Here is a 22,073-nt window from a genome sequence, read left to right as displayed (position 1 = left end):
ACCAGCCTATATATTGGACGACATGAATAATAATGTAAGAACCACCCCGGCACCTCAGATTACTCAAGAGAGCAAATCGAGTCCTGCCGAGAATAAAAACCTCACAAAACGTACTCGCTCAGGACGAGAAGTACGCTTTCCTAATTATTATCGCCCGTAGGACGGTCTCTGGAAGGGGGTGTGGCGATTATTCTCGCAACTTATCAAGTACACAGATTAATAATTAAACAATTAATTACGTAATAATAAAATAATAACTGTGTAATAATTAAAATTATAATAAAAATAGTAATACATTAATAGTCATAATTAATATAATCAAATTAATTGAATGAGAATAATTATAATATAATTGTATAATAATTCAGTTAAAATAATCATGTCTCAATAATCGGTTAATAATTCTTATATTATATTAGATCAATTGTTATTTATATCAATATTACGTGTTTAAATACATGTCAGAATAAATAATAATTATAGTAAAAAATCAAATAATCATTGTCAATATTTACATCACTAAAAATAATTATTTTTGTATAACGCAAAATGTATGTCAGCGGACAGTGCAACTTAGTTTTCTTATTAGAGATTTACAACATCTGATCTTTTGTTCGATGCGCGAGCACCGAGAACCGGTTTCACCGCCGGCGCAGCGCGCCCGCTTGGCCGGCGCTCGCGCCAGTCGATATTCACTAACGACGCGGAGCCTACGTTCGTATGCCCTATTACAAACGCTTCCGAGTTGCATCGTTCCGCTGCAAATGCTTGTGCCTCGCTTATCGCTATATTCTTCCAATCCTTCTAAACTGTTGCTTGTGCCTGTGCTAATTGTTTCTTCCGTGTACTGACTGATTACAAATTAAGTGCAAGAACAATTTGTGATTTATTTACCCGCGCGGACTACAGTTCAAGTAAGCACTACACCACACCCCACAGGTAACGGGTAAGAAGTTTGATTGTTCACTGTCGAGAGCGACGCAGCACTGCATGTCGTCATGCAGGAGTCGGAGAAGTCTCACAAAGTTTTCTGTGCATCCTATCTTACTGTGTACCACCCATAGAGCTTCTCGAGGGACACTATCAAAGGTTTTCTCGAGATCGACGAAGCAGATGCACATGCGGCGGCTTTGCTCTGTGTTCTTTTCCTGTAATTGCCGCAGTGAGAAAATAGCGCCCAGATTAACAGCCAAATCGGAGCTGCAGCTGCAGCATTATATAAGTTGGATTTCAAGCTCTTCTGTACGCATGACCTTAAACTAGTCATAAAGATCTCTGTGCACATGTCCATGGTCGTTCCTAACTTATTGTACTCTGCTGAAGCGTGGATGGTGTATCGCAGGCACATTCGCATGCTAGACCGTTTCTACCTAAGATGCCTCCGAAAACTTTGAAGGATCAAATGGTTTGATTCGTGTGTGGAATACGGAAGTGCTGCGCAGGGCCAATGTAGGTGGCATTGAGTCCTACCTCATGCGGCGACAACTTCGGTGGTGCGGACACGTAACGCGAATTAGGTCGAATGCCAAACTGAGTCTCAGGCAATATTTTTTCAGAAAGTTCCTTAAGGCGGTTCATTAGGACTCGGGCAAATATTTTCCCAGGGACTTACATCAGAGAAGTACTCCTTTGTTCTTATATAAGACTTTCAAGGCTGATGGGACTCTCTCTTCTCTCCACATCAGCTGAAAGAGCTCCCATACGGCCGTATGCAATTCCTCAACGCTGTTTTTGAGCAGTTCACCCGGTATAAAATCAATTCCGACCGCGCGCTTATTTTGTTGTTGCTTAATACTTAGCAAGAACAACCTTGCTTTGTCTCAGCGGCTAGTCCAGCTTTATGTCAATAGGAAGTTGGGAAATTGAGCGAACGTGTTCCAGGTCAACCGACCTATCTACGTTCAGCAGAGAGTTGAAATGTTCTGCCCATCGCATCAGCACTTCTTCCTTACCTTTAAGAAGGCCTTCGCCACTAACAGGCTTAAGTGGGACTTTTGCAAGTGAAGTCGTGCCGATTAGCTTTTTAATTTCACCATAGAACTTCCCTAGCTGATTAGTATTTGCAAGCCACTGCAAATAGCGAGCTTTGTCTTGCCATCACTTGTCTTTTGTACCCCTGTGCTGCCGTAGAGGACGTCGGTTATCAATCGCCTTTCTAAGGACTCCATCATTCTCATCAATCCAATCCTCGTGTTTTGGTTTTGGACTTTCAGACCTCAATCAGCATCAAGATCGCCATGATCTTATTAGAAAGAGGCAACGCAGCAATCAAGTCATAGTATATTTTCCTTGATCCCGAGATCCGTAAGCCTATCAACGGTTAGAGACGTCGGCTTAGTTCTACCAGATGTACAAGGCAAGGAGGATGGAGGCGGAGACGAAGTTTCGTGACAACAAGCCTATGATCGGTCCAGAAGTGTGCACCACGCATGACACGGGTGATTAGGACTTGGGAAACATCTCTTTGGCGTACGATGGCATAATCTATCAGATGCGTGTTTGGACCTTGGATGCATCCACGTGTTTTAATGCTTGGCGGGAAGTCTGAACATTGCGTTTGTAACTGCAAGATGAAATTGTGCACAGAAATTTAGTAGCAGCTGTCAGTTATCGTTCATTCTGCCTACTCCGTGTCTACCTAGAACATTAGGCCATGCAATAAAGTCCTGTCTGACTCTGGCATTGAAATCACCCAACAGAAGGATCTGCTCCCTGGGTCGTACACTCTCCATACAGTGACTCCACGGAGCTTATCCAACATACAACATGATAACATTAAGGTAGTTGTTGTTATCCAGGTGGAGGCGCAAAGTGATCACGCGGTCCGAGATGTGTACCGGATTCTCTTGTAACTTTTTAATAAGTTGATCCTTGAACCGCAAATCCTACGCCTGACCTTCGCGGCTCGGACGAGGCGAGTCCTTTCCAGAAGAATGTGTACCCGCCACCTTGCTCCACCAGCTCACCCTCATCAGCAAGGTGTGTTTCGCTGAGAGCAGCTACATCAATATTATAGCGAGAGAGTTCCCGAGCTACAATGGCGGTCTTATGCTCTGGGCAGGCGTTGTCATTACGATCAAGAAGAGTTCGCACGTTCCATGCACCAAATCTCATTTGCGATTGATTTATAGTATTATTATTATTTATTTTGATCACGTGTTTTAAGATGCGAAGGCAGCCGCGGTTACACTACACCTTCCGTGTGTTTGGCGTGAGCTTTTTTCAGGACACCTTTTCTAGCCCCTTCCAAGGCTAAGCAAAGAGAGCAGTACCACCCTTAATAGGGCTGCTCTGATGCTCCGGGTGCTGCCGAACCCTCTCAGTCCCCCCAGTGCAGAACGAAGCGACCACGGTGTCATACAACACCCCCAGAGCCGCCCACGTGTTGGCCTCAGACAAAGCCCGGTTGCATCAAACCAAAACCTTTCTACTTCAGCCATTCGCCGTGGGACTTTGTTGCTTCTAATATTTGTATAAATGAATACGGACTCCTTAATATGTAATGGTAATTCACCGTTTCACTTGATACCCAGTAGAGGATTACAAAGAAAAATCAAGTAATCGTGAAACCAGGAATCGATTACGAAATCCCCATCTTTGTTACCAAAGCTGATTACATTATATTATATAAGTTTTGAGGTATAAGGACGTGCTAAAGAGAACCATGAAAAGTTGCACCATAGTGCCGTCTCAGTGGGAGAACGAGGCCGCTAACCGACAGGAGTGGAGAGCTAAGGTGAAGGCTAAACCTCCACGACTTTGAACTGAGACGGCGCTGTGACTTATAACCAAGCGCGATAATCTGAGAGCCCGACTATCTGCGGCAATCAGTTATAATTATAGTGTAATCAGCTTTGGTAACAAAGATGGGGATTTCGTAATCGATTCCTGATTTCACGACGCTTCAACTCCGACGGTGTCGTTCATGCGCTTGCAAGTGGCACTTAGCCAAACTTCTTAGAGAAGACTTCTTATACAAGTAAGTTGAATTAACAAAAACCGGCCAAGAGCGTATTGGACACGCCCCAGAAAGGATTCCGTAGCCATTAGGAAAAAATCAAGTACTTAATATTTTTCTAAGGATTTCGTATTGTGTGGTATTGTGTACGGAATCTTCCAAGTTTAGGTATGTTTTATACCTTAGGCTGCTAGTAACTCTTGAACTACTACAAATTCTCAAACAATCTTAGTCGTTATAATATTTCTTGTAAATTTGATATACTTACTAGCATCCTTAATTTTTCCAAATTTTTCCACCCAACGGTTTAGATTTTAGAGGGGGAGACGCTCGATTTTGATGAAAGTTTTCACTTTAAAGTTGAATATTTCACAAACAAATCACTGAATCGAAAAATCGTCTTAGCAACCCCCCATTGGTTTTAAAAGACCTATCCAACGATACCCCACAATACAGGGTTAGTTGAGAAAAAAAAAATCACCCTCATTTTATGTCTATGGGAGGTACCCTAAAAAAATGTTTTTTTATTTTTTTTATTTTATCACTTTGTTGGCGTGATAGATAAGTATATTTATACCAAATTACAGCTTTCTAGTACTAACGGTCTCTGAGATTATATTTATTGATTACCATTACCTTGAATTTCCTTTACAATTAAGCATCTTGCGAGCATCATAGCTCTGAAATACAACCACTTAGAGCAGGCAGACCAATTCGTTTCACATGAGGAGACGCCATACTTTGAATATGTACTAAAACTAACCATTTCTGTTATCGTTTTTTTTTGCAACAATAAAGCCTCTTTTATGCGCTATATCTCAAAGTTGCACCCACTAAGAGCAGGCAGACCAATTCGTTTCACATGAGGAGACGCCATACTTTGAATATGTACTAAAACTAACCATTTCTGTTATCGTTTTTTTTTCGCAACAATAAAGCCTCTTTTATGCGCTATATCTCAAAGTTGCACCCACTGAGAGCAGGCAGACCAAAATTATTCACATCAGCAGACCACTCTACAACACATAAAAATGAGTCTAACCGTTTCCATGATCGTTTTAAAAATTCCTGCCACCTCTCAGTCTATATGCAGAAATAGGTAATTTTGTATGTAGAACGGGCCAAATTTTGTGCCGCAGGCCGCTGAGTATATATAAGAAACATTTTTAAAGGCACACTGTTCCAAAACTTACATTTTAACTAAGCTTTAGAATCATTGCACACCGCGGTTTTTATACGCGCCGTGCACATTTTAGAAACGCGCGTTGCCAGTGCGTTTTTCTTTCCATAGAGCAGTCATATAACTTGCGTGCGTATCGATACAAACGCGCGTCGACGGCGCGTTTAAAAAACGCGGTGTGTAAAATCCCATACGACTATAGGTACTTACAGCGCCTGATATCGCTCCATATCAGAAGACACCAGAAAGTTTTTCAAAAAACTCTCCAAATGCTGTCCCTTTTCCTTCCTCAGTTTATGCGTCACCGACTGATAAATATTCCCCAAATCGGAACTATTCGCGTTGAGCGTGGACGCTTGGACCACGTGTGAGAAGTCCCCGTCAACCGTGAGGAATAAATGGAGAAGCTCGCTCGTCTGAAGAAGACTCTTCTGGAGAACCCGCTGAAGGAAGTCCTCGTATTTGTAGCGGAGAGTTTCGTTTGGGCTGTTGTCTCTGGAAACGTAAAATATACCTAATTTATTACACCATTGTGGAAGAGTAACCCCTTAAAGGAGATGGATAGTTATGGACTTCAGTTTGATCTGTCACTTTTACTTCAACACGGGGAAAACGGGAGATAGGATCAAATTGATTCTAAGTTCGATTTTCAAATTTCAAATCTGGTAGCCTAAAAAGAAATACATATTATTGCAAATTTAGGTTTTAAATGTAATTTTTATATTTTTTCATAATCATAATAATCGAATAATAAAGTACGCTTTTGTGTTCGCCGCTGAGGTGAAAAGTTACATAAGTCTGTGTGTTTCAATTCCTCACTGCGCAAAAGATTACAACCTAGAATTACACACTAGTATTTACGTTCGGGATTCACATCAAAACTCGCATAAGAAATCAACTTTGTTTTCTATGGTGCACAAATAATTAAATGACACTGCTAGGACACACCAGTTACCTGCGGGAAGGCAGAGGCAGGTCGCTAAACAGCCGCTCCCCGTGGAACTCTATAAGCTTGGCCCGCAGCAGGTGGAAGTCGTGCTCGCTACGCTCGACGCCCCAGGGACGCTCGCCGCGTGTGCCGTCTATCCTCTGTACAGTCAGCTCGAACACGCGCACCGTGCCGCGCCGCGGCGGCGCTTGCTGGGACACGGGACGATGATCACACACCACGATTCTTAAAAAACAGGCCTAGAGCGTGTCGGACACGCCCAGAATGGGGTTCCGTAGCCGTCAAAATTGGGTCCATTAAGGTTCGCAAAATTATAGATAACCAGAATATAATGCTTGTCAGAATGTATCGTTTGTCATAATTATTTTTTCTCTGAATCCAATAATTGTTTAAAATTGTTATATTTATAAAACAAATCATCATCTCAGCCTATATATGTCCCACTGCTGGGCACAGGCCTCTTCTCAGAAGTGCGGATTGGGAACTTCACACGCACCATTGAATTGCTTCGCAGGTTTGTGCAGATTTCCTCACGTTTTCCTTCACCGCAAAGCTCGTGGTAAACTTCAAATGTAATTCCGCACATGAATTTCGAAAAACTCAGAGGTGCGAGCCGGGGTTTGAACCCACGACCCTCTGCTTGAGAGGCGATAGGTCAAACCACTAGGCCACCACGGCTTAGACGGAGACAGACATAGCGAAACTATACGGGTTCCGTTTTTGCCATTTTGGCCACGCAATCCAAGAAAAGCTTCCTTAGTTTCTACTCACCAATCTAGTCTCAACATCCGTCAGCACAACTTTGTACGTGCTCAGATCCTGTTCCTGTACATCTTCAGCGGCGATGCTGTCCAGATACTTCAGTATGTTGATGTTCTCGACGCTGTCGTCAGTTTCCTCGGCGTTGGTGAACACGTCCAGTATCTGGCCGTCCAGGGTGGACGAGCGGAGCGCGCTCTTCAGCGCCGCCGCTGTTATACGGGTCTGCTGTGGCCTGAGATGGAATTACATACATGTCTGAATAATCTTATTTAAGTATGTATTTTATCTATATAAAGACGGAAACATACTACTAAAAGGCGACGCCACGCCACGCCACGTCGTCCGACGCATGTTTCTATTTTCTATCTGCAACTGACCATATTAACCCTTTTCCAGGCCCCGCGAGTTTAGATGTGCTATCTATCACAAAATAAATCATAGTTTTATGTTGTTTACCTATGAGGGATTAATTTTAAAACTAATAAAATTTCAATAAATTCAAATGATTTTGTACCATATTGTATACTTGGTAAGGTCGAATATTTGTGTATATTTATGTGATTGCTATATGCACTATGCCTGGAATAGGGTTAAATATATTGGACTGATTAGTACTCACACGCGTTTGATGGCGTGACGTCGGGTTTCAATTGTATGTCCACACCTTAAGTATGTTTATCCGTTGCCTAGTATGCATGGTACCCCATGATATTAATTTATTTTATTTATTCTATCGTGAAAATTCGGAGCACTTGACTACTCCGAATGCTGCCGACGTGTCTATGAATTATTGCATTAAGTGACATGTTTTCACGAAATAAATAAATATGACACTTTCTTTACCTATTTATTTAGTGTCAAATGTCAGACCACGAGCTTGAAGTATTTACTCATAATTAACACTTATAGACAAGCCACACATGCTAACAGTACCTATGCATATCACACTGAGATGTTATAACCTCCATGATCAAACTATTTAGATAATGTAATGTAGACAAAAAATGGAATAAAAATCTTAACTTAGGTGTTAACCACTCTATATCGATTATTAATCTTTCGATGCGACCTTCCCCTACGCTGTCTTTACTCACTTTTTATGTTGCTTTTGATAGCCCGTCGGTATTCTCGATCCAATTAAAAGTTTATAAAACTGAAACAAATCAAACATTAACCCAAATTATTGTAGCTCACTGATATGGAAATAATCTTAAAGCAAAACAACGGGTCCGTCACCTCAAACCTGCAATAATCTGCCACAGCGGAACGTGCAAAAATATTTAATACGTCCTACCGGCCCTAGACATAGAGTCATTTATGCACTCTTTGTTGTGTCAGACATAGGTGCTGATGACTGTACGTGGTAAAAACAGGAGAGGTAAAATAGTGGTAAGGTAGAAAAATACACACGCCAGGGAGGAGCGGTGATAGAGATTCAAAAAAAGTTGCCAAATGTAAAGCAACCAAACCAGTCCTAAGTCTGTCACTTGACTTGCTTGATGGATCATTCCTGTACGTCGAAACCGAAACTCCAATAAATACCTACAATTCATACTTATCTCATTCTCCATATCAACTTTCCCCCCCCCTTGGGCCATCGGCTAGCGACGCTCTTGATTTATATCCCCCTTATTACTAGCTTTTTGAACCAAGCAATGGAAGACCTTAGATTAAAAACAAAGAAAAAGGTTGCTAACCTCTTCGCTGTGTAAAAATCTCGGTAGCATTATCTTCTCGAGCGCAGCGTGAGATTCCCTAGCCGCCTGATACAGGGCTGGACTAGTTTGCAATCTGAAAAAAATACTAGCGGTCATCGACCGACAATAAAGTGTCTGGCACTATATTTTATAGTGTAAATAAGTGTGTGGAAGAAATGATAAATTGTTGTAACGGTCGCAATTAGGGTGAAGCCAGACGAGCGCAATTTTTTGAGTCGTGATCGAGCAGCGTATTTTCTGTCGCGTAATATCTACTCCATTCGATTATAAACCAAAGTCCAGAGGATGTATTGTGTATCGTTACTGACACTCGCGACCACAATCAAATGGCAGTTTTCGCATACAAAAAAACTGTCATTTGATTGTGATCGCCAGTGTCAGAAACGTTGCGAAATAGACCCTCAGTTTGAGCCACACGACTCAAAATTAGTTTCATTTTCAGTCTCCATGTGGCACAAACCGCCATGTAATATAAAACCGCATGCAGCAGAAATTACGGCTTCACCGGTGAAGCCAGCTTAGACTACAAAATAAAAGAGTATGAAGTATAACCTAACCAACAAAAAGTCGGAAAACCCCCGAACCGATTTTGATAAATGATTTTGATTTGATTTTTACAGCGCATTGGTTTTACTGTAATGATGTAATTTTTTATTGGCAAAAAGAACCAAAGCAACAACTTTCAGTTAAAAAAAAACATACTTCAGTTTAAACGGTGCCACAAAACCGCATTCAAATCGCGTCCACCCTGGACTTAATGCTTGAGCAGGCTACGTTAGTGTCCACAACAACAGAGACCGAGTTAAATTACGCGATACGTTCACGTCACGACGTGTGACACTTTTTTAGCATGGTATATGTCACGATCCCCAAATTTATTCAATACATCTGTAAACAAAAGCAACGACCTAGTGTCTTTGACTCTGTCTATATGTATGTATGTATATGCGGGTCAAAACTTGCAACCGAATTTTTAACAACTTCCAATGGTTAGATTGAATTAAAATTTGGCATACTTATGTAAGTCTGGTGACATTACATTAATCTGTTAGTGATACTCTGGTGGTCCGGCCAGGATCGTCTCCGCAGGACGGAAATCTTCAACGGTCCGTGGCATCGACTTGAAATTTGGTACGCAAAATGTAGTTTGGATGACAATGCAATTACAGTCAACAAAATGTACTAATCAGCAAAAAAAGCTTGTATTCAAATGTATTTTTAACAAAAACTTATTTACTCAAAATCAAAATCATTTTATTCATTAAATAAGCTGCAATGGGCACTTTTACACGTGTTTTTTTTAACTACCAGCGCTTTCGGAAAAACCATCATTGCCAAGAAGAATGCGCCGTAAGAAACTAGGCAGAAAGTCATTTTTTCAAAATAAAATAATAACAATTAAAATGCTTAAAATATACAGTATAAAAATTAAAGAAAAAGTCATGAAAGAACACTATCTACTATCTATTGAACTACAGTTGCGTAGTGAGTCCTTTTAAAATGCCACAAGAATATTTTGCGACAAAAATTACACACTTATTTTATTTCTATTACGATTTCTTTAGTCTTTTGTCTTCTTTGTCCTCAGAAATTGCGTAGATACCTACTTACATATTTTTTTGAAAGGAGGTACAGGAAAATGACTATACCTATGTACACCACTGATTATTGTTCATGACAATGCCAAGAACAATTCCGTGCTGTCAGTCAAGTTCCTATGTGATATATTTAATAATTTTGTGATATAAATTTGCATATTTTAAACCATTATAAAGCTGCAGTTATGTCTTTGTATTGTTCCACAAAAAAATCGAGGTATGTTAGACGTATCTTTGTAATAGAATAGAACTATGGTTAGAAATAAACTGCAACTTTTTCTTTTCTAACTGTCGGAAAGTCACGTCATAAGTTCGCTTCGAAGCTGATTCGAAGATAATTCTGCACGAGCTATTTATTTAATGGCGGTCTCTCACAATGTGATGAGTCATGGATCCTCAACAAAATCGCTCAAATCAAAAAATAAAAAATAATTTCGGGATTATTATTATGGGATTAGCCCGAAACATTTCGAGCTAAACTCGATTTAAAACGTGAGTTATCCGGGTCATTATATTTAATATTATTATGATAATTATCAATGACAATAGACAATTCTCGGCTAACTAACAATTAACATAATTATCTTGATATTTGCAACCTTGACTGGATTTGTTTGTAATGGATACCCAAACACAGTCGCGGCTGCTATATTGCCACTTAATCAACCGACTTCAAGAACGGAGGAGGTTCTCAATTCGTTTTTTTTTTCTGGAACTCTTCGACATCGTCGTGCGTCATTTGGATGTTTTTTATGAATAAAAAGCAGCAGGCCGAATTTTTAATGAATTTGCTTTAAACATTTTTGGCACCTACCGTTTAATGTCAGCGCCATTTTCTAGCATTTTCTTGAACTCGTCTGCGCCCGCGCCGTGTAGAGCCCCGTACCGCGCAAGGATCTCGCAGCCCTCCTTATAAAGCTGTGACTGTTCTGACTCGCTCAACTCCGGGTTAAGTATTTTGGTTTGAAACAGTTCTGCAAAAAAAACATAGGGTAAATCGTCAATTACTGACCACTGTTCGATAACTGACTATCTTACACTAAAAAATAATTCCAGTCACCTATAAACATTAATTTTTAGTATATGGTGTCAATTACTGGCCACCCTTCAATAACTGGCCACCATACCTATACAAAAATGAATTCTGGTCACCTATAACAGCTAAATACAACTATTTTTTTTTTACAATATTGTTATTCATTTAATGAACTAAAATAATTTCCTGCTCACCCGCGACCTTAAATTATTTTAGTTCATTGATATGGACCTCCGCAAAGTAACGCCTGATTCAATAAATTGTTATTCATTTCTTTCAATTTCTGGCCAGTGGCCGTATTGTCTAATGCTCTGGCACTCGCAATCGCATTCATCATCTCTCAGAACTGGTAATAGCGGTTGTGATATCTAGTGCGTTAAGGCATGTACAGATTATACGCGTTAATCGCACGAACATTGTCTCGCGCTGCTGCCGCGCATAATCTGAACGCGCCTTTAGACAATAAAAAAAAATACAATTTAAAAACAGTTTCAATGTCATCATCATTATCATCCCAGCCTTATATACGTCCCACTGCTGGGCACAGGCCTCCTCTCAGCACAAAAGGGCTTGGGCCATAGTTCCCACGCGGGCCCAGTGCGGATTGGGAACTTCACACGCACCATTGAATTGCAAAGCTCGTGGTAAATTTCAAATGTAATTCCGCACATGAATTTCGAAAAACTCAGAGGTGCGAGCCGGGGTTTGAACCCACGACCCTCTGTTTGAGAGGCGATAGGTCAAGCCACTAGGCCACCATCAATGTCATATAATGATAGAAATCAGCTGAAATTCAATATTTGCCTGAAGGTCAAAGCATTATACGCGGATTCGCTGTAGCCTTCAAATATTATAAATTTGCAATTAGGGACGCTACGTCATATTGATTGGCTAGCGTGGGAAATTCATTGTTCATACTTCGTGAAAGTATTTTTGTGTAGCGTAGAGTCTCATGAAATAGGGTAAAAAACCGGCCAATTTATAATAAATCTATGATCATATGATTACATTACTTTAATTCCTTTAGAAATCGTAATTTTACTTTATTGCTATTATTCGTTGTTATAGCAGCCATCTATGAACAATTCCAACATAAATATTTCAATTCAAAACATTCCTATGACTGACACGTGAACAGACAGACTGCGGAGGCTCTGTAATAGTAATAGGGGCCTAATGGGAACCCTAACAATGATCCAAAGACGATTACGTGCTTTATAGACGCCTTCTAACAGTAGATAGTTTTCAGTCGTCGATACTAGATGGGGCTGAGCTAGCTACAACATTGTCGATGTATGTATAACTACTCACCGATATATTAGGACATCCAGCTTTAATGAATGATGAAGCTCTACGAGGCTTTCACCCATTCAATACTAGATGGCGCTAGCTTAGCTGTAACGGTGTTGATTTAGTTCTACTCACTGACGTCCTTATAGAACTGCAATAGATGGAGCCATCCTGTGGTCTTAACGTGCTGCATGAAGGCATACAGCTGGTCTTGCTGCCCCACCAGCCACCACGGGCTCCTAGTCTACTTCGCAGCAATAGCATCGCAAAGTCACCTACCCGATAAGTTCATCTACTCAATACTAGATGGCGCTAGTTTAGCTGCAACGGTGTTGATGTCTAGAGTTCTACTCACTGATGTCCTTATAGAACTGCAGTAGATGGAGCCGTCCTGTGGTCTTAACGTGCTGCATGAAGGCATAAAGCTGGTCTTGCTGCCCCACCACGAGCTCCAAGTCTACTCGCAGCAGGCGACAGCGCGAGGAATAAACAGAGTCCGTGTGCCGGACGAAGGTTGAGAGGAATTCCACCTACGATCGAAAATCTGGCTATAACATAAAACGAGTAATAAAAATAAAAAAAAAGGACAAGTGTAGAGTATCATGTTTTTTAAGAGCGCGAGTCCTTCGAACTACCCACACATGGTCGCATTTATTAATCATTACCACAATGATGCTGTGGTAATAGTATGAGTGAAAATCAATAAAGTTTAAAACATTATATAGCACTAGCTGTTGCCCGCGACTCCATCCGCGCAGAATTCGCTTAGCGCTATCCCGCGGAAACTGCAATTTTCCGGGATAAAAACTATCCTATTTCCTTCTCCCTGACTCAAACTATCGGTAGGTATACCGAATTTTATCTAAATTGGTTTAGACGTGAAAAGGTAATAATAAACATACAAACAGATACAATACAACGTGACTAATGTGAGGAAACAGTAGTACCAAATAAGTCTAAATATGCCTTATGTATTATGCGAGATGTTTATCCCGTACAATAACATCATCAACACAGTACAAAAAAGGAGCAGTATAACGTCTTCATACAAACGGCCGGAACGCGAGTTATACTACGCGCCACGGATTCTCAGCATACCTGGGCAACCATCAGTCGCGGGTGCTGCGCGGTTACGTACTGACTCACGTGCATTTATAACGTACCTTAATATGTTACAACGATATAAACAGTATTGTTCGGTGTACTGTACGGATGTCTAAATTCATCTAATACAATGTAATAAAAACGTATCTAATGAAGTTACTTATCAGAATGCGAATTTTTATACTCTTAAATTCAACAATAAAGCTTTTCGCACATCCCAGAAGGAAGAGGCGCAAATACTTCTCCGTAGTTTTAAAACATAATACGTTTTATGGTTTATTAAAATAACATAAATTGCATTTTTGTCTAATTAATATAATATAATTTATTTCTCCATATTTAAAAAAATATATATATATATATCTGAATTTGCCAACACTGCCAACCAGATTACAGAGAACGAATCAAATTATAGTCTTAGAAATATGAAATCTTGTCAATTTCCTAAAGCTCCTAATCCTTTTCCTAATTTAAATTTTATGTTATGTGACATTATCAAATCAAATACATAACTGAAGTGACAGTGAGTAGAGTACGCATCCCCATCGCTTGTTTGTGTACCGAGCCGGCGTAGGTAATTATATCAAGGACGCTGCCGGGACGGTATACTACTCCTTTATTGTACTGTGTCATCAACATAAATGGAAATTTATTATGAGTGCACTCACCTTATAGTCAGGTGTAGCAGGCAACTGTGCCATAGTCTCGTCTCCGGTGGCGAGGATCACGAGCGCGTTCAGTATGTACGGATCGGCCAGAACATCTGTCAGCGACAGCAGCACCCAGCCTGCGAATATCTCGCGAACCAGCACACGGAACACGCTGGAAGCACAGAATCAGTGGCGTAGCTAAGAGACTAAGGGCCTTGGGGGAAAAGAACTGGCCTCCTAAAAAGGATGTCTCGTTAATAGAGTTCAAGACGAAAACTGTGTTTAGTGAAAATTGCAGGTGGTAGGACCTTGTGCAAGGTCCGTCCGGATTGCTACCACCACCTTGCTCGCTAATCCTGCCTTGAAGCAGCAGTGCTTGCACTGTTGTGTTTCGGCGTGGAGAGTAAGACAGCCGGTGAAATTACTGGCACTTGAGGTATCCCATCTTAGGCCTCTAGGTTGGCAACGCTTCTGCAATACCCCTGGTGTTGCAGATGTTTATGGGCGGTGGTGATCTCTTACCATCAGGAGACCCACTTGCTCCTTTGCCATCCAGTCGAATAAAAAAAAATTTTTTTTGGAGATATTCATGATGTTTGCGCCCGCGCAAGCTACGCCATCAGGCGACCGCGGGGGTGAAGGCTGCCCCGCGGCCGCCGGCATCGAGCACCGTACATTCGCCGCTAACAGCCAGACCGACCACACGCGTTGTTTCAATAATCATTGTATTTTATTCTTAATATAAGCTTCCAAAAACTCATTGTTTTAAATAAGCCTTATGTACGCTCGTACACATGAGTTTTCATACTACACATTTTTTCTATTTTTTTTTAGTTTTGAGTTTTTTTTAAATTAGTGAACTATAGTTTTTTTTTTAAAGGATTATTACGTCTAATTCAATGCGTTCTAAGATAGTTATGTACCAAAACTTTTCAACATAAATCTAAATCAAAGTTGAAATTTATGATTGGGCAATTTTTTCTTGCATGTTTGTGTAAACCTCTGTGTAAAAAAATGTATGGCAACATTAACTTAAAAAGTTCTACGTTTCATGCTAATTGTAACAAAAAAAAGAAAAGCAGCATTTTTATTAATAAAGAAAAATTCTGAAAATTTTAATGCCGAAGGGGCTCTTTTGTGAAATTAAGTTCTGACTGGAGGGCACGGTGTTCTGTCAATTTAGGGAAACGAAGATAAAAATTGTTAAATGGTTTTGTGCATCTTTTGCTTTTGAACTTTACAGTGCATTGGTTTGTACGGCAATGCTGTTTTTTTTAAATAATAAAACCTTGCTTGAACTAAAGTAAGCCTTTTCATTATGAGATGACGACGAGAAAATAAATTAGAAAAGTAACTCACGAATTCTGCAACTCCCCGTTCTTCAGTAAATACGGCATGATGGCGTTGGTAACACTCCGCAAGTATTTGAGCTCCGCGTTCCTATTGGCTGCGGCGGGGTGGACCGCGAGCTTACTGGCCAATAGGGGTGCGGCATCTGGCAGGTCTGCGCACAGCGTGTAGTGACGCAACGCGCACGGGATCAGACGCTCCGTTATGAAGCGGGAGTAGTTTATCTGGATTGGGGTTGCCATGTAAAAACAAAGAGTTCTAACAAAAACAGGGACGTTCATAAAAGTATTCTGTTGTGTTATTTAGGTACGATTTAACTAATTATTTCTTAATCAACTGCCTGTTATTTTTATGTAAGTTTTTTAGCCAGCGAGACTCCAGCACCTTATGGGCCTCCTTTCCCAGTTTTCCATAATGTTTTTTTCCGACTGCACATTATTATTATTATTATTATTATATTATATTTAGCCCATAACTGTGACCCACTGCTGGGCAAAGCATCTCATATAAAATTAAAAAAAAAACTAAAACAACTAAACAAAAGCAATTGTACATTTGTTTAATCCTACTGTCTTGGGCCCTTAGCCGACTCAACCCCAAAAAAGTCACAAGTTTACCTTGACAGCTCGCCGCAGAAGGCAAGCAGAAGCGTACCGCAACTGGTGGCGCAGCTCGTCCACAAAGAACGGCTGCAGCGTTATCTTGCTGTACCAGGACGTTATGAATTGCTCCAGAATCGCGTTGTAGAACTGGAAACGCATCAGTGAAACAGTACCCTTCAGGCATCTTGTGTATCGACCACATAAATTAAACAAAGAATGATGAATGAAGGCGATGTTAAGGTTCTTCTACTAAAAAATATATTTTTCACACCTCTGCTTCAGAAAAGTAACTTTTCTTCCCTGAAGAGAGGGATCAAAGTGCAACTTTTCTGTTCAAGGGTTTTCTAAGTGTTTTGTAGTTGATAATTGACAAGATTTCATTTTTTTTACACCTGTAAATTACTACAGGAATTGAAAGAGTTTTGCCTCCTGAACATGGAAATATTTACTATAATTTATTTCTCCATATTTAAAAAATATAAAACATTAAAAAAATATCTGAATTTGCCAACACTGGTAGTACATATGTTTCTTTTGCCCTTTTCACCAGAAAAAAGAGCTGTCATAATTTTGACAACGTCTAGGTCAGATTAACGTGATCTTTTTTTTTAAATAGAAACTATACAAAAGTAATGGATCTATTGTGTGGTAGTTTTGGAGTTATACCCTTTTAGAATAAGCACATGTTAAAAAAATTGTAATAAATTAATTAATAATCGTAGCGAAATTTTAAAACTATCAGCGTCTTTCTCTTTCCAAACAGAATACAGAGAACGAATCAAATTATAGTCTTACAAATATGAGATCTTGTCAATTGTAAAGCCACGCCATTTTCTATGCTGTTGGTTTTTTAATTATTAAAGATTTTCTTAATGCTCAGTGTAAAAAGTTGTATGAGCCACTCGGGAGCAAAATTATTTTCATCTTGGGCGTTAACACTTGAATCCCTCATTACGCTCAGGATTCTACTTTAGACTTCTACTTTATTGTAGAATCCTTCGCTACATTCTGGATTATGTACGCCCTCGCCGTAAATACACCATTTTGCTCCCTTGTGACACAAATAACTATATATTTATTTAAAAGATCATACAACGTTTACGCTGCAGCTTCGGCTTTTTATACATCTTGTAAAGTAAACAAAACTATTGTATAAACAGACAAAAAAATTGTTGCAACTAAACATATACTTCAAACTGTTATCAAATAAATAAAACATCACTAACAATTATTACATTCTTATTTAATTAGTAAGTAGGAAACACAGTAGGTACTTAGCAGGAAAACCACCAAAACTGAAAAAGTATCACATATTATTTATATTTTTTTGTTCAAGTTATTATTTATTTATTTAAATGAATTGTTCGGCTTCAAGTGCTTAGCTTCCTGTTTTTTATTTATTTAAGAAAAATATGCGGTTATTTAAATATTTACCTCGAAATAAAAACTGGGAATTGAAAAATTCGATCGAAAATTTTATTATAAAAGTCATCATTCAACCTGGGAGAACAGAATATATTTTATGTGGAATATACATTCATGTTGCGCACACATACCGCGTATAGATGGCGCTGGACGACAAAAAATAAAAAAAGTAATTTTATTTGTAAAAAAAAAAATCGAGACCACATTCAGATTCAGACATTACAGTGTATAGGTAGTGCCACCTGAGTTGAGGTCACGCAACAAGAACATATCGTGTATGACAGCAGGATTTTTATATCTCATTCATTTATTCATTTCGTTAATTCTGTGCAATCTGTTATCTGTTATTTGTTTGTTTGTGTTGTTTGTTATTTTTGTAGCTTTGTTTGTTTGTTTATAGTCATCAAGTGGTGTCAAAAAAAAACCATTAAAGCATGATTGGTGGAACATGGTACGGAATATCAACAATGCTGATGCATAACAAATTTTTCTTTGCTTTGTCATTGTCTCAGATTTCAAATGTTAATCGCGTTAGTCATAAAAAAAGCATAAAGCGTTAAATATCAAACCTTATTTGTTAAAGCTAAAAGCAGTTTTCCATTATTACTTTCATGAATGAATGAGTAATTTTTTCAGAACGCAAGGCAACTGATATGTAATCTATATCTACTCGTATTCCTTAATTCTATTACTTAGATAAATTTATTTTATTAGTTTGTCATGACACTTGTCTTTGCGAAATTAATACAATACTTGAATTGAACATGAGAGAATAATTGGAAATGGCTCAGAAATACCTAGAATCCTTTATCCCTTTGATTACTAATTTTGATAAGGCTTAACTCATATTAGTGCCCTACATAGTTTCATTTTCAAGATTAAATATTTGGAGTTTTATCTGTAAAATTTCTCTTCCAGTATGTGAAGGGTTAATTTTTTTTTTTACTTATAATGGACCTGTGATTGATTATACTATCTCACCACATGAAAAGTGCAGATGAGGCCAAAGTAGTGTTGCCAGATGTCCCACTTTTGGCGGGACGTCCTGCTTTTTAACCCTTTCAGGACGCGTCCCGCCGGACCCCTGAGCGGGACGCCCAAAATTCCGATTTCTCACGAAAGTAGCCAATTCAGCGCAGTAGGTACTTTGTTGAACGTTTGTAGACTGCGACGCACGAGAGGAAGCGGGGCGAGGGCAGGGAGCGGGGAGCAGCAGGGGTATTACGAAATTCGCAAATCGAAGTTCGTATCGTACCATCCCTCTCACTCTTGTACTAAATAAGATAAGCGTCGGCGGGACGGTACGATACGAACTTCGATTTGCGAATTTCGTAGTAGCCCTGCAGGGACGTCGCTCGCCCGTCGCGAGATTAAATTCAATATAAATAAAGGAATGTAACTATAATTCTTTATTTTCTATGTCCCGCTTTTTTTGTTATCCCCGTCCTGCCTTTTTGTAAGTTTAAGTCCCGATATTTAGAAAAACGGATCTGGCAACACTAGCAGAGGTGTGCAGGGTCAGGTAGGCAATGCCAGTAGCTGCACCCTCACGCACCTGCCAGCACCAGCACCAGCACCAGGGCAGGCACACTAGCACTGCATCCTCATGGCACCACTCCACTGTGTCATTGAGTGTTACATCATTGTGAGTCACCCAATGACTTCGTGTTGCTATGCAATCAGCTAAATATCACAAGACAAGTAACTCACATCTTCAATGGCTTGATCCAACTGTTTGTGTATTTGGAGCCCCACCCAAGGCTCCGTCGAGACCACCGGGTCATGTCGGGGGCAGTTACTGGACCCGCATGTAGCACAACCCTGAAAAAGTAACTTATATAATGTTTTCTGTGGTTTTTACAAAAAAGTATGTCAGTTGCATGTGCTGCACTGTTAATTTGACAGATGTTTTATTATTATTACTAGCTGTTGCCCGCGGCTTCACCCCCTTTTGTAATTTTTGTTTCATAAAATCCTCTTGATAATAACAAACACAACGAAAAAAGAATTAGCAATCTCGGTCCAGCCGTTCCCGAGTTTTATGCTTAGCAATACATTTTACGATTCATTTTTATTTATATAGATTATTATCTTAACTTTGTTGTTGTGAAAGTTAGTTAATATTTGTAATGGAATGATAGGGTAAAATATATATCATGGGACACTTGACACCAATTGACCTAGTCCCAAACTAAGCAAAGCTTGTACTATGGACACTAGGCAACGGATAAACATACTTAAATAGATAAATATATACTTAAATACATATTAAACATCCAAGACCCGAGAACAAACATTTGTATTATTCATACACAAATATCTGCACCGGCCGGGATTTGAACCCGGGACCTCAAGCTTCGTAGTCAGGTTCTCTAATCACGTCATCAGAGAGAATTGAGTAAAAAGTGTTTCTAACAAGCATTGTCAAGTCACTTTTTTGAACCTGAATGAAACTATTTTCCATTCTAGCATAAACTCTAACAGAAAAGTGACCCAGAAAATATTAATATGACGGCACCAATCATGGACATGTTAAGCACAGTAGTATCCAGAAATAAACAGCAAGGATTCAATGCCTTATAGCTCACCATTCATGAACTATACCAGTTATGATCATCAGCAGTGGGTGGACAACGGATGTAATTTACGTCAAAATCATGTCGAACAATATACATAATATGGATACGACTACAATTGGTTTAAAAAAGAGAACATAGTTGAAAAATAGTTGGATAATTTTATCTTTGTAGTAAATAATCATATTTTTTTCTATATTACATATTTTCAGTGCACTCCTTTTATAGTTCACTATCCAGTTATGAAGGGGAAAATTACCTTTTTACATCTACAGATGTAAGCGGTACGTATTTGTAAAGTGATACTTCACCATTATTAGGAAGATTATCACCATCACTCCAATTTCTATACATTTTTACACAAAAATATTAATCGAAGTTTAATAAGTCTTATCTATCTTATGCTTTCGTCACCATATTGCATCCATTGTCCACCCTTTAATCATCAGTTATCTGCACATAAGTGTTATTAGTTAGTAGTGTCCGTTTCTTAATATTGGGTTAGCAGAAAAAAAAAACCATTATTGGTTCCTGTCCATGACGAGTGCCCTCACCCTATAATGTTTTTCTATAATTTCTTATTTAAGAACCATTTAGGTTTGTGTATGCATGTGTTTCTTATACCTTTATGCTAAGACAGCTTAATAGATTAAGATGAAATTTGGTACAGACATAGATAGTTTAAAAAGGATATAGGATAGTGTTTATCCTGGAAAATTGCATAGTTCCCAAAGGACTGCAAATAGATGAATTCTAAATTCACACCTACATAGCCGCAATGGAACAAAATACACAAATAACTTCTTTCACCATCTAAATTAAGCTTTAGTAAGTATCTCTTAGTATATTTTTACTTTTGTAATATTTTGGAAAATTCAAATTAAAATGCAATAATATAGTGCATCACTTGTACTATTTCCTTTCTTTTTATCGAATAAAACATTACTTTCTAGATCTTTCTGGACACAATACACAAGTTGTCTAGCATAGTGATAATAGTGGCTCTGTTATCTTTAATAGATTCAGTACCTACCAAGAGTCAGACAACCAGGGTCTCTGTTCACAAGTAGTTTTTGCTCCAAAGCAGGAAAATTGCTACTGGTTAATGAGTATCTACTGAAAAGCAGTCTATCAGCTGAGGCAATGTTTACTTTACAATTTAGCATTGTAAGTAGTAAGCAGCCTGTCAAGTCGTTGATGCAAAAAAATGTATTGTCAGCAGTAAATATTGTCAATAGTAAGAGTCCGTACAGATCAATAAATTGTTTTCTTCCATGTGGACACATGTATTTTGCCAACTGTCTCAGTAAAGAGGCGTTAACGCGAATGGTCTCATAAACAGAAGGGAAAACGTAAACAAATGGTGTCACACTCACTGTATCGTTTTCCTCCTCATTTTCTTCATCAGCTCCCGCTATCACCAAATGGCACTTGAGTTTATTCACTAAACTATCTAAAATACTCGAATTCAGCCCGTAATAACAAGCCAAACATCCCAGCACATAGCTAAATGCTATAGTCGCGAAGTGAAATCTGCGGAAATGGCAACAGCGTTAAACAACTTTCTAAGGGGCGACGCGGCTCATTGTTTAATAATTCGAATATTATACCTGTAAAAATATAACACCGCGACCGAAGCAACAAGAATTCCCACGTAAATAACATAATTTTGATTTTCAAATTTTTCCGTAAACTTCGTTTGACATCTTTCAGTCATGGCTAGGCGAACAATGGTGACGTTTGTTTTTTCGATGTGGCAAGGCAAGTGAACACAACACTCAATCAATCACTCATCTCTACCACAGACAGCAGAGATGACTGGTCGGTCTGTCTAGAAAACCTTTGCTTTGCCATATATTAAAAAAAACTTAATAA

The 22,073-nt window shown here is 39.1% G+C and overlaps 1 protein-coding gene across 1 annotated transcript; it reads right to left on the bottom strand.

Moving 5' to 3' along the window:
* Positions 1–5,344: 5,344 nt before the first annotated feature.
* LOC141430552 (sorting nexin-14-like) lies at positions 5,345–22,006 on the bottom strand. The gene is made up of 13 exons (XM_074091302.1): positions 21,809–22,006; positions 21,575–21,731; positions 19,333–19,443; positions 16,213–16,344; positions 15,605–15,819; positions 14,264–14,417; positions 12,847–13,021; positions 10,980–11,139; positions 8,547–8,640; positions 7,944–8,002; positions 6,859–7,081; positions 6,094–6,278; positions 5,345–5,633 (listed from the first exon to the last, which is right to left on the bottom strand). Exons 1-13 carry the CDS (start codon positions 21,913–21,915, stop codon positions 5,345–5,347), a joined length of 2,061 nt encoding a protein of 686 aa, XP_073947403.1. The 5' UTR covers positions 21,916–22,006.
* Positions 22,007–22,073: the final 67 nt, after the last annotated feature.

Source organism: Choristoneura fumiferana, chromosome 8 (genome assembly GCF_025370935.1).
Source record: "Choristoneura fumiferana chromosome 8, NRCan_CFum_1, whole genome shotgun sequence".
Taxonomy (NCBI): domain Eukaryota; kingdom Metazoa; phylum Arthropoda; class Insecta; order Lepidoptera; family Tortricidae; genus Choristoneura; species Choristoneura fumiferana.
The sequence above is the reverse complement of the archived record's forward strand: the minus strand, read 5'-3'. Positions and strand labels throughout refer to the sequence as shown.

Coding starts and splice junctions, on each gene's coding strand:
- LOC141430552 (XM_074091302.1), bottom strand. CDS start 21,915: ATGACTGAAAGATGTCAAACGAAGTTTACGGAAAAATTTGAAAATCAA. Junction 21,732..21,808: donor GCGGTGTTATATTTTTACAG/GTATAATATTCG, acceptor CCATTTCCGCAG/ATTTCACTTCGCGACTATAG. Junction 6,279..6,858: donor CGGATGTTGAGACTAGATTG/GTGAGTAGAAAC, acceptor CCCGTGTCCCAG/CAAGCGCCGCCGCGGCGCGG.